Source organism: Oncorhynchus kisutch, linkage group LG30, assembly GCF_002021735.2.
Source record: "Oncorhynchus kisutch isolate 150728-3 linkage group LG30, Okis_V2, whole genome shotgun sequence".
NCBI classification, from domain to species: domain Eukaryota; kingdom Metazoa; phylum Chordata; class Actinopteri; order Salmoniformes; family Salmonidae; genus Oncorhynchus; species Oncorhynchus kisutch.
In genome coordinates, this window is record NC_034203.2 from 9,556,491 (window position 1) to 9,569,844 (window position 13,354).

General features: G+C 44.0%; 1 protein-coding gene across 2 annotated transcripts in view; it reads left to right on the forward strand.

The window, feature by feature from the left end:
* Positions 1 to 13,354, forward strand: part of myo7bb (myosin VIIBb) — a 30,237-nt gene that overhangs the window by 6,578 nt on the left and 10,305 nt on the right. For both annotated transcript variants that reach the window (XM_031810764.1, XM_031810765.1), the window contains 25 exons: positions 2,599 to 2,752; positions 2,917 to 2,993; positions 3,499 to 3,618; positions 3,906 to 4,048; positions 4,190 to 4,400; positions 4,490 to 4,625; positions 4,761 to 4,930; positions 5,086 to 5,229; positions 5,920 to 6,078; positions 6,228 to 6,320; positions 6,504 to 6,598; positions 6,834 to 6,918; positions 7,157 to 7,375; positions 7,465 to 7,674; positions 7,881 to 8,195; positions 8,448 to 8,603; positions 8,796 to 8,864; positions 8,964 to 9,088; positions 9,308 to 9,434; positions 9,613 to 9,732; positions 10,341 to 10,514; positions 11,401 to 11,628; positions 12,411 to 12,578; positions 12,810 to 12,927; positions 13,084 to 13,210. In XM_031810764.1, coding sequence (XP_031666624.1) covers positions 2,599 to 2,752; positions 2,917 to 2,993; positions 3,499 to 3,618; positions 3,906 to 4,048; positions 4,190 to 4,400; positions 4,490 to 4,625; positions 4,761 to 4,930; positions 5,086 to 5,229; positions 5,920 to 6,078; positions 6,228 to 6,320; positions 6,504 to 6,598; positions 6,834 to 6,918; positions 7,157 to 7,375; positions 7,465 to 7,674; positions 7,881 to 8,195; positions 8,448 to 8,603; positions 8,796 to 8,864; positions 8,964 to 9,088; positions 9,308 to 9,434; positions 9,613 to 9,732; positions 10,341 to 10,514; positions 11,401 to 11,628; positions 12,411 to 12,578; positions 12,810 to 12,927; positions 13,084 to 13,210 — 3,743 coding nt within the window. The remainder of the gene's footprint in view (positions 1 to 2,598; positions 2,753 to 2,916; positions 2,994 to 3,498; positions 3,619 to 3,905; positions 4,049 to 4,189; positions 4,401 to 4,489; positions 4,626 to 4,760; positions 4,931 to 5,085; positions 5,230 to 5,919; positions 6,079 to 6,227; positions 6,321 to 6,503; positions 6,599 to 6,833; positions 6,919 to 7,156; positions 7,376 to 7,464; positions 7,675 to 7,880; positions 8,196 to 8,447; positions 8,604 to 8,795; positions 8,865 to 8,963; positions 9,089 to 9,307; positions 9,435 to 9,612; positions 9,733 to 10,340; positions 10,515 to 11,400; positions 11,629 to 12,410; positions 12,579 to 12,809; positions 12,928 to 13,083; positions 13,211 to 13,354) is intronic.

Genomic DNA, 13,354 nt, shown 5'->3' on the forward strand with positions numbered 1-13,354 from the left:
ACTAAAACATCATCCCTTACAGGTTTTACCACTTACGTCTTCCTCATTAAGGACATTTTTACTGAGTACAACTAAGTTTTACTGACATCCTCTTTACTGACGTCCTCTTTACAATGCTCCTAGGAAACTGCCCCAGATCTGGAAAAACAAACTCCTGTATGATTTATGATTTGCTTTAGGATCCCCATTTGAAGAGAGATTGGGTGATAGTAGCTATAACTTTGTAGAACGCTGTAGCCCCTAACAAATATGATTTGCTTTAGGATCACCATTGAAGAGAGAGACGGGTCGATAGTAGGGCTGTTGTGGTGACCATATTACCGCCACACCTGCAGTCACAGTCATGAAGGCAGTCAAATTCCACATGACCATTTAGTCACAGTAATTAGGCTTCTCCAAGCTCTGATGCTGCTGATGGTCATTAGTAGCCTACCAAACTTGCCAACTGCCTCGTACTCGGCACTCTATTGTCCCTCGAATCACTCTGGCATCAATTCAAATGTAATCGAAAATCTAATCAAACACTTCATGAGAGCCCATGAGCTAATGTTGCGCAACATTTCTATAGGCTATGCAATTGTGTGAGAAAACAGAGTGATGGCCTCTATTAAAAAGAGGAGGATCCCATCAGTTCTCTATAGGCAAGGCCTACTATATTTATTTCTCAACTTTCCTAATATTAAGCACATTGCTTCTCTTTACAACAGGAGTATGGCCTACCGTGAAAATGAAAATGAACCACATGAAAAGCGTCCTCCATTCGCTATTTAAGTGCAGAGATGACATGTATTTTTTCCCCTGCCCCTGTTTCGAGACAGGTGCATGATAATGGTCCATTCTAAATCTTTCACACATATATTATTTAGTACATGTAAAGACAAGATTAGATCAAGATTAGTCTGATGGGGGACAATATTAGCCTATCACTTGTGAATGATATATTATCACTTGTGAATGATGCCCAGCTTAAGACAAGAAACAATTACTTAAAAAAAAAACATTTTCGAATCATGTAGCCTAGCCAGTAGACCTGTACGTTTTGATAAGGTTTGTATCACAACTAAAGTGGTCAAAGAACTTAACAAAATTAAGCACATTCATCCGCTTTTACAAGGGGTGCAGAGCCTAACTGTCATTCATAAGCAGCGTGTGAGTTTCAAGTTTGGGGAAGATCATTTTCACCATAAAAATGCACCTTTATAATATAAGCATTACATGCATAATTGCATGTGTGATCACTTTTGATAATGGTGTTTTCCAGCTGATGGAACATTCGTACTTATAACCTACGGCTGTGTGCACATTGCTGCACTTATCATGTGAAGAAATAGCCTAATAGTTTATGAACATTTTAAGCTAAATGTTCCGATCTGTTGCATCTGCCTCTGCATAAAAAAAAGTTTTTTTTGATGCTAGCGGTTGTATTCATTTGTGATTTATCGCATCCCACAACTTTCTCAGACTATGTTTGGAATATTTATTTATTGCACAGAATAGAATAGGTCAATATTGTACTATGGGGGATAGTATAAATAGGCTAGTGCTTTTGCTGTTCATTAGGCCTACTCATCTTGTTGGCTGACGAAAAGTAAATGTGGACAGTTCTTCCAAAATCTTCAATATGCACCTTGGAATTGGATAAGGATGCGCGCAGTTGCGTCCCCATTGTGTCTGTCTTCGCTTCTAGTGAGAGTGTGAGTGGGAGGTAGTAGCACTCAGGTTGAAGGGCTTCAAAAGGCATGGATTTTTTTAGGGTGCATTAAGGCCACACAAAGGAGATGCCGCCAGACAATTCACGGCATTATCAAGTGCTTCTCAAGTTTTGAATGAGAGACTGACAAAGTGTGTACAGCCTGCGCAAAAAAAAAAACCTGTACGCTTTTCAAGCAACTTTTTTCTAATGGTCATTAGAGTCGCATCATGCAGCCTTACAATGTATTATTAATCAAAACATATAGCCCTAAGTTTGTAGAACAACTAAAGTTACATTAATAACTGTAAATTAAGCACATAGGAGTACCTATTTCTTTGTTAACCGCTCAACACAGAGTGCATGTGCGCACTCCCTCAAATCGCTTGGAGAAAATATCCTTTCTATTTTATTCAGCTTTGTTCAATTGTATTCTTCATACTATCAAATAATTAAAAATAATGCCACAGAATTCTGAGCAAATCTTGTTCTCTAAATGAACTAGTGTAGCCCACAGCCATATGGCATAGCCAGATCAAGGCCTAACATAAGGACAACTCAGAGGATGCTATTCTGTTCTTTTGAAATAGACTACATTTTCTTCATATCATGTTTCTTTAGACCTGTCTAAATTGATTTATTGTGAAGGTGTAGGCTACATGGATTTATTAGACTCTTTAAAATGTAGACGTTCCAAAGGTCCGCATCAGTGGCTCGCGTGGAAGCCAGGAGACGCTAAATGTGTTTATGTTAATTGACGGTAATTACCGTGAGACCGATAGTTATTTGCTTGACAATCACCGGCTGTCGTGACCGCCACAGCCCTTGTCGATAGTAGCTGTAATTAAGTGGAGAGATGGGGCAATAGCTACAACCGACCGTATAACCTCTGACCCTGTGTTCTATAGGGTGACTGCATTGTCTGCGATGGACGTGACGATGCTAAGGACTACACCCGTATCCGCACAGCCCTGAAGATCCTCGCTTTCACTGAGACCCACTGCTGGGAGATCCTCAAGCTGCTTGCTGCACTCCTCCACCTGGGCAATGTCAGCTTCGAAGGTGGGGTCCTCTCTGGGTGTATGACTCGGTTAATGTCTGAGTGTATGATCTATGAGGGGGATGGATACCTAGTCAGTTGAACAACTGAAATGTTTATGTTGTAGATGTTTTTTCTACGTGAAAGCTGTGATTGACCAAGTTTTCTTTGTTTATTTGCCTTGCAGCCACCATCTTGAATAACATGGAGAGCTCTGATGTCAGTTTGTCGGATCACTTCACCTTTGCTGCCAAATTGCTGGAGGTATGTATGTTTATTTGGCATTTTCATTCTTTGCTGGTATGTTCTGTAATAACTTATAAACTGGGAAGTTCGAGCCCTGAATGCTGATTGGCTGAAAGCCAATGTAATTAGAGCAGTAAAAATACAAGTTTTGTCATACCCATGGTATATGGTCTGATATACCATCAGACCATATACCATGGGTATGACAAAACTTGTATTTTTACTGCTCTAATTACATTGGTAACCAGTTTATAATAGCAATAAGGCACCTCGGGGGTTTGTGATATATGGCCAGTATACCACGGCTAAGGGCTGTGTCCTAACACTCCACGTTGCGTCATGTATAAGAACAGCCCTTAGCCGTGGTATATTGGCCATGTACCATACCCCCTCGTGCCTTATTGCTTAAATATACAGTAGTTTATTTACAGTAGCTTTATTTAACTAGGCAAGTCAGTTAAGAACAAATTCTTATTTACAATGACGGCCTACTATATACATAGTCTTTGTCTGTTTCCTACAGGTGCAGCCTGCTGCTCTAGCTGTGAGCCTGACCTACCGCTCCTTCATGACCAACAGAGAGCGAGTGTCCAAACCCCTCAACTCTGAACAGGCAGCCGACTCCAGGGACGCCTTCGTCAAGGTAATGAGGCCGCTCCTGTTTGAAGGTACCGAGGCAAGATAGACAATAGGCTGTAACAAGAGAGGAGGCATAAACATAAATATTCACAAAGGCACATAGGCCCGAATCCTAACTTGAGATCTGTGGACGAATGGACGTAACTCAAGTTTTCGCACAAGTCTTCCATTGACATCAATACATTATTTATTTGATTGTTGAGTTAAACATGCACATTTCAAGTTAGGGGTTTGGCCCATATTCGACTCAAGTGTACAGAATGTGTGTCGTTTGTGTCATGATTTCATCAGGCGATATATGGCAAACTCTTCATCTGGATCGTTGGGAGAATCAACAGTGCCATCCATAAGACTCCCACCAACGGTCCCAAATACGTCCGTAACTCCATCGGATTGCTGGACATCTTTGGTTTTGAGAACTTTGACTCAAACAGGTATGCCAGTCAATGTCAAATACTAATTCGTTGTCGTTTGTGTGGGGCAATATACTCCTTGTATGTCCTTCATCTTCTCTCCCTGATGGCATATAACCAACCAGTCAATAACACAAACCTTTTCCCCATGCTTTTTCGTAGCTTTGAACAGCTATGCATCAACTTTGCCAATGAGCAGCTGCAGCAGTTTTTTGTGCGCCATGTGTTCAAGCTGGAGCAGGAGGAGTACACTAAGGAGGACATTGTTTGGAAGAACATCACCTTTAGCGACAACACGGACACCCTTGATCTCCTCGCTGTGAAGCCCCTCAACGTGTTGGCCCTGATCGATGAGGAGAGCCACTTTCCCAAGGTAAACAATCTCACATTCCTCTAGGCAACCATGTTGCGGTGGCAGTTTGAATTGGCGAGGTTTGTGACAACCTTGAATGTTTCTTCCAGGGCACAGATGTCACCATGCTGAACAAGATGAACCGGGCTCATGCGAAGTGCAACAAGTACATTCCATCCAAGAACACCCACGACATGGAGTTTGGGATCCGCCATTTTGCTGGGGTTGTTCACTACGACTCAAACGGTAAATAGAAAAAAAAGGGATCACACCTATACAACATTAGTTGATTCGCTCAAACATAGGAGGATGATCAATTGGATATTGTCACGTTTTTTTGGGAGGGGGGGCACCATTTGATCCTGTCTGCTCTTCCTTCAGGATTCCTGGAGAAGAACAGAGATGCTCTTAACTCAGGCATCCTCAAGTTGATTGAAGCATCCACCAACACGCTGCTGCAACAGCTCTTTGAGAAGGAGCTCTCTGCAAATGTGGTGAAGAACCTTGCAAGCAACAACAGGATCGTTATGACACCCAAGAGCTCTCTACGGGTTTGTAGCTGTTGTTACTATTACGATTCTGACTCTCACGCCAACTCCCATTTAACTATATCCACCAGTTTCTTCACATAGCTTTCCTGCAGAGATAGTCACTGACAACGGTCCAAAAATCCATGCAGTTGATATTGTGATTTTTCTACCCGCAGGTGGCCCAGACGGACGGCAGGAGGCAGGTGTCCACGCTGAGCGGTCAGTTCCGCCAGTCCCTGGACTCCCTCATGAATGCCCTGTCCAAATGCCAACCCCATTTCATCCGCTGCTTCAAACCCAACGACGATAAGAAGTCCATGGTGAATAAGGCAGCCATTTTGTAGCACTGGGCCAGATACAGGAAGACATGATTTATTGTTTTGTAGCACTGGGACAGATACAGGAAGAAATTATTCATTGTTTTGTAAGCACTTGGCCAGATACAGGAAGAAATTATTCATTGTTTTGTAGCACTGGGACAGATACAGGAAGACATGATTCATTGTTTTGTAGCACTGGGACAGATACAGGAAGAAATTATTCATTGTTTTGTAAGCACTTGGCCAGATACAGGAAGAAATTATTCATTGTTTTGTAGCACTGGGACAGATACAGGAAGAAATTATTCATTGTTTTGTAGCACTTGGCCAGATACAAGAAGACATGATTCATTGTTTTGCAGCACTTTGCCAGATACAGGAACACATTATTCATTGTTTTGTAGCACTGGGCCAGATACAGGAAGACATGATTCATTGTTTTGTAGCACTGGGCCAGATACAGGAAGAGATGATTAATTGTTTTGTAGCACTGGGCCAGATACAGGAAGACATGATTCATTGTTTTAACGGTGCAATGTCACAATCGGTAGAGGTCAAACTCACACAAAACAGAAACAATATAGGCCATTATACAGAATGAAAATGGGACAATTCCACGAAAGTCCAATTTGTCCATACTACAGTGCACACCACTCTACTAGTCAAGCTTAGGAATGTCTCTGTCTTCAGGTTTTTGACAGAAACCTGTGCATACGTCAGCTGCGGTATTCTGGAATGATTGATACCATCAAAATCCGGAAACTGGGATTTCCGATCCGTCACACGTTCAAGCAGTTTCTGCAGCGATACAGAGTGCTTCTGAATACAACCGTTTGTGACCCCAAAACTGTGAGACATATACCTTCATTATTTTGAATATGATGATGAAGATGACAACAATGATGATGATATTTGTTAGCACAAAAAGCTCCACGGTTACAATTGCTTTTAGTGGGGTGGTTATGGTTCCCAATATCCTCCTCCTTGTCCTAACTCAGGAGTCAGCCGTAGCCTGCTGCAATGCCATCTGCAAGGCCGTGATCACAGGGCAGGGTGGCTGGAAGATCGGCACGACTAAGATTTTTCTAAAGGTACAGTTATATCTACCACACTAGACAACCACAAACATTGGCACGTTGTAACAGTAGTGATGGAATCCCAAATGTCAGTCACAAGAAGCAATTCAAAGATGCTGGAATGATGTCGGTAAACCCTCACCCCAAAAAGGTCATATTCACCCTCTATAACCGGTTTCTCACTTTCATCCCACTCAGGATGCCCATGACTCCCTACTAGAGCGGGAGCGAGAGCGAGAGCTCAATAGGAAAGCCCTCATCATCCAGAGGGTCATGCTTGGCCAAAGAGACAGGTAAGGGATGAACACTGAGACACACCGCTTGGGCAGAACCCAGGATAGAGAATGACGGGCGACGTGTCATACCTGACACAGGTTTGGGATGTTGTGGGATGGCGTTATCTGTTATCCTCTAACACCCCAATCTAAAGCGTTACCCCAGAGTTACTTCAGTTGTTCCTATTGTAATACAGTAGGTGTTAACAGTCAGTAAATATTCCAGTTTGGTTTAATGTATTCCTCTTTGTAGGAAGAGCTTTGTGAAGAAAAGGAGAGCTGCCGTGGTTATACAGAAGCGGTGGAGAGGTTATAGAGAGAAAAAGGAATACAGAAAAGTAAGTCACTGGCAGTCAAGGTCTACTAATATCACGTCAACATGAGCACGGTAAGGAGTCAACTCAGATACACTTCTGAAGACAAACGGAGGTGATATTGATTCATTGCCGTAGCTTAGGATGGAAGAGTATTGTGCTGATGGAGATTTGCTCATATTTACTTTTTTTTTATAGACTAGATCACATGTACCTGCTGCTTCTGGGATCATTTCTACTCCTCTCTGTCTCGTTCAATCAGCTCCAGCTTGGCTTTGAGCGTCTGCAGTCTACGATCCGTGGCCGTCTGGCCCGAGGGCGTTACCTGAAGGAGCTGGCGGCGGCCGTCACAATGCAGTCCCAGGTGCGCGGGTACCTAGCCAGGAAGAGTTATAAGAGCAAGAGAGAAGCTGTGACAGTCCTGCAGGCCCACACCAGAGGCATGCTGGCTAGGAAGACCACCAACAAGATGAAGACAGATGTGAGTGCTGTCATTTGAGAAAAGTGGGTTTGTGCACCTGTGTGTGCAATTGTGTGAGTTCAATATTTATGTGTGTTTGTGTGTGTTAGGTCTTCCTATCTGCCCAGGAGCGGATGGCGAGGGAGCGGTCAGCCGCGGAGCTCCAGCAGAGGCTAGAGGACGTCCTCAGCCAATCACAAGAGGCTTCTGCCAAGCCGGAACCAGTCAGTGAGCAGGAAATGGTGGAAACTATGTTTGACTTCCTGCCCAACACAGTGGCAGTAGGAGGACGGGAGGGACCAGCTCCCGAGGGCTTTGAGGTTAGGCTCACAACCAATGGTGGATCTCCACAGTATATCAACATAGGCTTCTTGCTAAATGATTAGAATAGAATGACCGAATCGTTTCTTCTCATTGAAGAAGCATTATACTATTTTACTATTCCATAATACTTAAAGAAAAGCAAACAAAATGAACAGAGTATCCAACTGCACTCTCTCTACTCTCTCTCCCTACCCGTCCTCAGGACTTGGAGAGAACGCTGACCGTCCCAGAGGTGATTGAGGAGAGCCGAGAGGAGAGTCCAGCTCGAGAGGAAAGCCCAGCTCCAGTAGTAATACAAGTACCAGCACCAGCACTAGCTCGGACTGTACCAGCTCCAGAACCCGTACCAATCGCAGTACCAGAGGATCAACCAGTGGTGGACTACGATGATGAGAATGAGGAGTTCTCCTTCACCAAGTTCAGTGCTCTACACTTCCAGGGCTCTGCTACCTACAGTCACATCAAGCAGAGGCTGCGGCAGCCCTTGCTCTACCACGAGGACGAGGGAGACGCACTGGTGAGTAATCAATATCAGGCTTCAGTGTGCTAATCTCAGAGGAATCCAAAGCAAGTATGACATTTTTCTTCCTCAATGACATATTTCATATTTTACTCTCCTCTTTTCTCTTTGTGTACCCTACTTACTCCTCTCCTTATTCCCTTTCCTCTGCTTTCCTTCCTATTTTATTTTTTGTTCCTCACCTCTTTTTTTCTCCCTTTCTTTTTTTCTTCCCTTCCCCACTTTCTCCTCTGCTCCTCTCCTCCCCAGGCCTGTCTGACAGTGTGGTGGATCATCCTGAGGTTCATGGGGGACATAGCTGAGCCAAAACTGATCAACCAGGAGCCCTCCGCCCCCACTCCCAGCCAGAATAACCTGGGCCAGAGGCAGATCAGGAGGCTCAGCAACCTGGTGGGCCTGGATCAGGTACTGTACATTAGGACTCAACCTCAAATTCAGTTGAATTTCGTTCAGTACGACTTTATTCATCCCTGATTGTCATTTTACATGCTTGCAATAGGTTACTGTTGTTACTGAGTTTGACACACTATAACAGTTTGTCAGATGTCTAAATATAATAGATATCATATCCATTATTCATATCCATTTTTCCATCAGAAAATACTAAGGAAAAATAGAAAGAAACAAGGAACGGGGAATAGAAAAGCTTCGACCATTATAGAGGAGGTATGCTACATAAATATTATTTTGTACTAAGAACTCAAATTAAGCGGAATATCCATGATGCAACAACATAGGATAATAGGCTCTTCTCACCTCCTCCAGTCAGAGACTATGACGGAGGAGAAAGACATTCTGATTGGAGAGGGGCGCACCTTGGATCGGCCAATATCCGACCTTGAAAAACTGCATATTATTGTTGGATACGCCCTATCCAGACGAGATATAAGGTACCAAACCAAATAACATGTGAACAATGTCACCCAGAAATGTCCCAGTTATCAATGTCTAGAAAGGTGACTTGCTTTAATACCAAGATTGTTCAATTCCGAACTGATAGTAGATTACAGTTGCAATGCAAATGAATTGGATCCATCTAAACTGGATCCCTCTAAACTGGATCCATCTCAACTACTTGAGGCCTTGTCTGTCCTTGTTTGTCCGTGTAGGGATGAGATCTATTGTCAGATCATTAAACAGCTGGTGAACAATAAGAACCAGAAGAGTTCTCTCAGAGGCTGGGTCCTCCTCTCTATCTGTTTGGGTATCTTCCCCCCAACAGAACTCCTTATGCAGGTCAGTCTAAAGTTGCCATTTTTTAACTTACGGCTATTCTCTATGTCTTAAGGCGCTGTGTTTTTATGCATGACCATAATCATTTTATGCATAATCATCATTTTATGCACAGTCAATCAATTACATACACTGTAATTATATTGTGTTCTATTCTATTCTGTTTGATTCTATTCCACAGTACCTGGAGAGCTTCCTGGGCAGAGGACCAAGTAGCTACGGTCCGTACTGTGCTGAGCGTCTGCGTCGCATCGTGGCCAATGGGGAGCGAGGTGAACCACCCTGTTGGATAGAGCTCCAGGTAAGACACAACATCCGAGACATGGGATGGGTGCCATCTCCCTTCTAACACAATGCAACAGAATGGGGGGGGGGGGGGGGGTAGGCCTGTCAGGACTCAAATCACGGGTCCTTTCGATTGTCAGTCCAACACTGTAGCCAAAGAAGCTTACCTCTCTTGACAATGTTGCTAGGTGTGGACTACTGCTGCTGTCAAGCAGTGTCAGCATTACAAGTCATGGACAGTATTATTCTTGACTCGGGTTTGGTCCGACGACAAAGAAACAGAAACACACCGGCACACACCCACCCACACTCTACCACGAGAGGTAGCATCAGAGTTATCTGGGAGAAAGTTGCTGAACTACAGCTACATTAACCATTGTTAATGTCTGACCTGTAAAATCGATCCATTCTCTGTTTTTTTGCTCTGCCGACATACCTTTATGTAGGCGGATTCAGCATTGTGTGCAAATGGCAAATAAAGCAATCTTAGTCTAAATCTTATGACAGTGACTGTGTTGGTAAGGAGACATATACAGTATATATACAGAGCATTTATGGGTGCTGTTGTAGTACATCATGCTACAAGGACGACTTCTTACCACGACTCCATCTTCTCACGTGTAGGCCGTCAAGACCAAGAAGACCACGCAAGTGTCTGTGGCCTTGATGGACGGCCTTAGTGTCAGCCTGCCTGTAGACTCAGCCTGTACCTCCGCCGAGGTGTGCCAGGCTCTGGCCAAGAAAGTCAACCTCAAGGACATCTACGGATTCTCTCTCTACATCGGCTTCTGTGAGAAGGTGCGAATCAAATCGTATTTGTCACATGCACATGCGCCGTATACAACCTTACAGTGGAATGCTTACTTAACAAGCCCTTGACCAACAATGCTTTAAGAAGTTAATAATAATTATAATTAAACAGCAGCAGTAATATAACAAGCAAGGCTATATACAGGGTGTACCGGTACAGTGTTAATGTGCGGGGGCACCGGTTAGTCAAGGTAATATGTACATGTAGGTAGAGTTAAAGTGACTATGCATAGATTATAAACCATTTTTAGGGGAGGAAACCCCCACGGGTTTTGGGCACACCTAGCCATGCAACTAAAAGAAGTACACATTAACAAAGAAGAGGCATAATGAATACAGCAGTGTCAATAGGTTCTCTCCTTTGTCACATGGCTAGGGGATACATTACTGTGGTATCCTGGTTCTGGGCATCGTGCCTTCTGAATTGAGACGTTTATTGTGTCAGTTGAATATTAAGAAGGAACATTTAAAAAGGATTTGGAAATTAGTCTTGACATCATTTGACTACCATTTATTAGCATATTCGCTAGCTTTCAGAACTTGCATTGACTAGCCCCGTAACATGTTTTGACTAGCCCTGTGACATGTTTTGACTAGCCCTGTGACATGTTTTGACTAGCCCTGTGACATATTTTGACTAGCCCTGTGACATGTTTTGACTAGCCCTGTGACATGTTTTGACTAGCCCTGTGACATGTTTTGACTAGCCCTGTGACATGTTTTGACTAGCCCTGTGACATGTTTTGACTAGCCCTGTGACATGTTTTGACTCGCCCTGTGACATGTTTTGACTCGCCCTGTGACATGTTTTGACTAGCCCTGTGACATGTTTTGACTATCCCTGTGGCATGTCTTGTCACTGTGCTTTTTCCAGGTGTGGTCCCTGGGCAGTGGTGGGAGGCACGTGATGGACGCCATCTCGCAGTGCGAGCAGGAAGTGAGGCGGAAGGGCGAGGAGGAGCAGCACGCCCCCTGGAGACTCTACTTCCGCAAGGAGCTGTTCACGCCCTGGCACGATTCCTCGATCGATGCCGTCAGCACGGATCTCATCTACAGACAGGTCATCAGAGGCCTCAAGTCTGGGGAGTACCATTCTGAGAAGGTGAGCCGTTTTTTTGACAGTGCACATGTCTAAGAACCCACCCACCCAGACGATGTGGATATCATATCACAGATACGGCAATGGTGTAATTGTGAATGTGGCCTCCACGTCTCTCTCTCGAGGTAGATTGACTATGAACCAAGCGTGGATCTTAGGAGTCACATTGTCACACTGGACTCTATGTGAAAAGTCATGAAAGAAAAACAATGACCTCTATTGTTGAAAAAAAAAAAGGTATAAAGACTGCTTGAAGTGGATTATTTATTGTTTTACCCCCTTTTCGTGATATCCAATTGGTAGTTCCAATCTTGTCCCATCGCTGCGACTCGGGAGAGTTGAAGGGAAAGTGCCATGCGTCCTCGAAACACAACCCTGCCAAGCCGCACTGCTTCTTGACACACTGCTCGTTTAACCCGGGAAGCCAGCCGCAGCAATGTGTCGGAGGAAACACTGTCAAGCTGGCGACTGTTGTCAGCATGCAGGCGCCCGGCTCGCCACAAGGAGACACTAGAGCGCAATGGGTCAAAGAAATCCCTGGCCGGCCATATTCCAGACGACGCTGGGCCAATTGTGCACCGCCTCATGGGTCTCCTGGTCACGACCGGCTGTGACACAGCCTGGAATCGAACCCGGAGCTGTAGTGACGCCTCAAGCACTGCGATGCGGTGCCTTAGACTGCTGCCCCACTAGGGAGGCCTGAAGTGGAAATTCTATTAACTAAACAAGACTGTCTTTCTTTGTAATTGGACCTCAGATGTTTTGTTTTATTTTTTGTCATCCAGGAGGATGACTTTGTGCAGCTCGCAGCAATGTACTACTATGTGACGTTTGGGTCTGCCATCAGTGGAGAGAATGCCAAGAAGGTGGTGGAGGAATGCATCACCACTGAACTTATTGAGACCAAGTCACAAGGAAAATTGATTCAGCTGGTCAACGCAGCACACACACAGGTAAACTGCTAACTCGCTGGTAAAATAAGTAATGGCCGGACAGTTTGTATTTTCTAAAAAATGTCCTGCAATGACATTTTTATTTGTGTATGTTATCCCAATCAACCATGGTAAAGTTAAGTAATGTAAAGGGAAGTAAAATAAAAAGTTATGTTAAGTTATGTAGAGTAGAATAACGTTGATGCCAGACAAAAATGTATCAACAAATAATCATCCCAATCATTCTTACAGGGTCCTTACATAAACAGCAGAAGGAGCACAGACAGCGTGAAGGGGGACGTGGTTGACTACGCTCGTCAGAAATGGCCCATGTACTTCTCCAAGTTCTACGAGGTTACGCAAATGTCCGGTAAGTCTAACAGGAATACGTCTGCAACAATGGACCAGGTGAGGCTGGTTTCATTTCACACGATGAACCTTTTACAGTAGCTGGTTCACATCAGGCAAAATAGAAATGTTCTTTGTCAAAGAGGATTTTATTACTAAGCTATTTACACATCCACAGGACCTCCTCTACCCAAAAGCAATTTTATTGTGGCCATCAACTGGAATGGGATCTCCTTCCAGGATGAGAAAGAGAAGAAGCTCATTGAGCTGTCCTACCCGGAGGTGACTGGGGTGAACAAGTCAAGGTATGGACAAGGCCCTGTTCAAATATTTCAGAAATGCGTCCTTGTTTCTTTCCTTCCTTCCTTCTGTTAGGTTCAATTTTTTTTGAGTAAACACTCTACGGACATTATGAAACCAGGTTTAATTCTTCCCAGAGGATCAATACA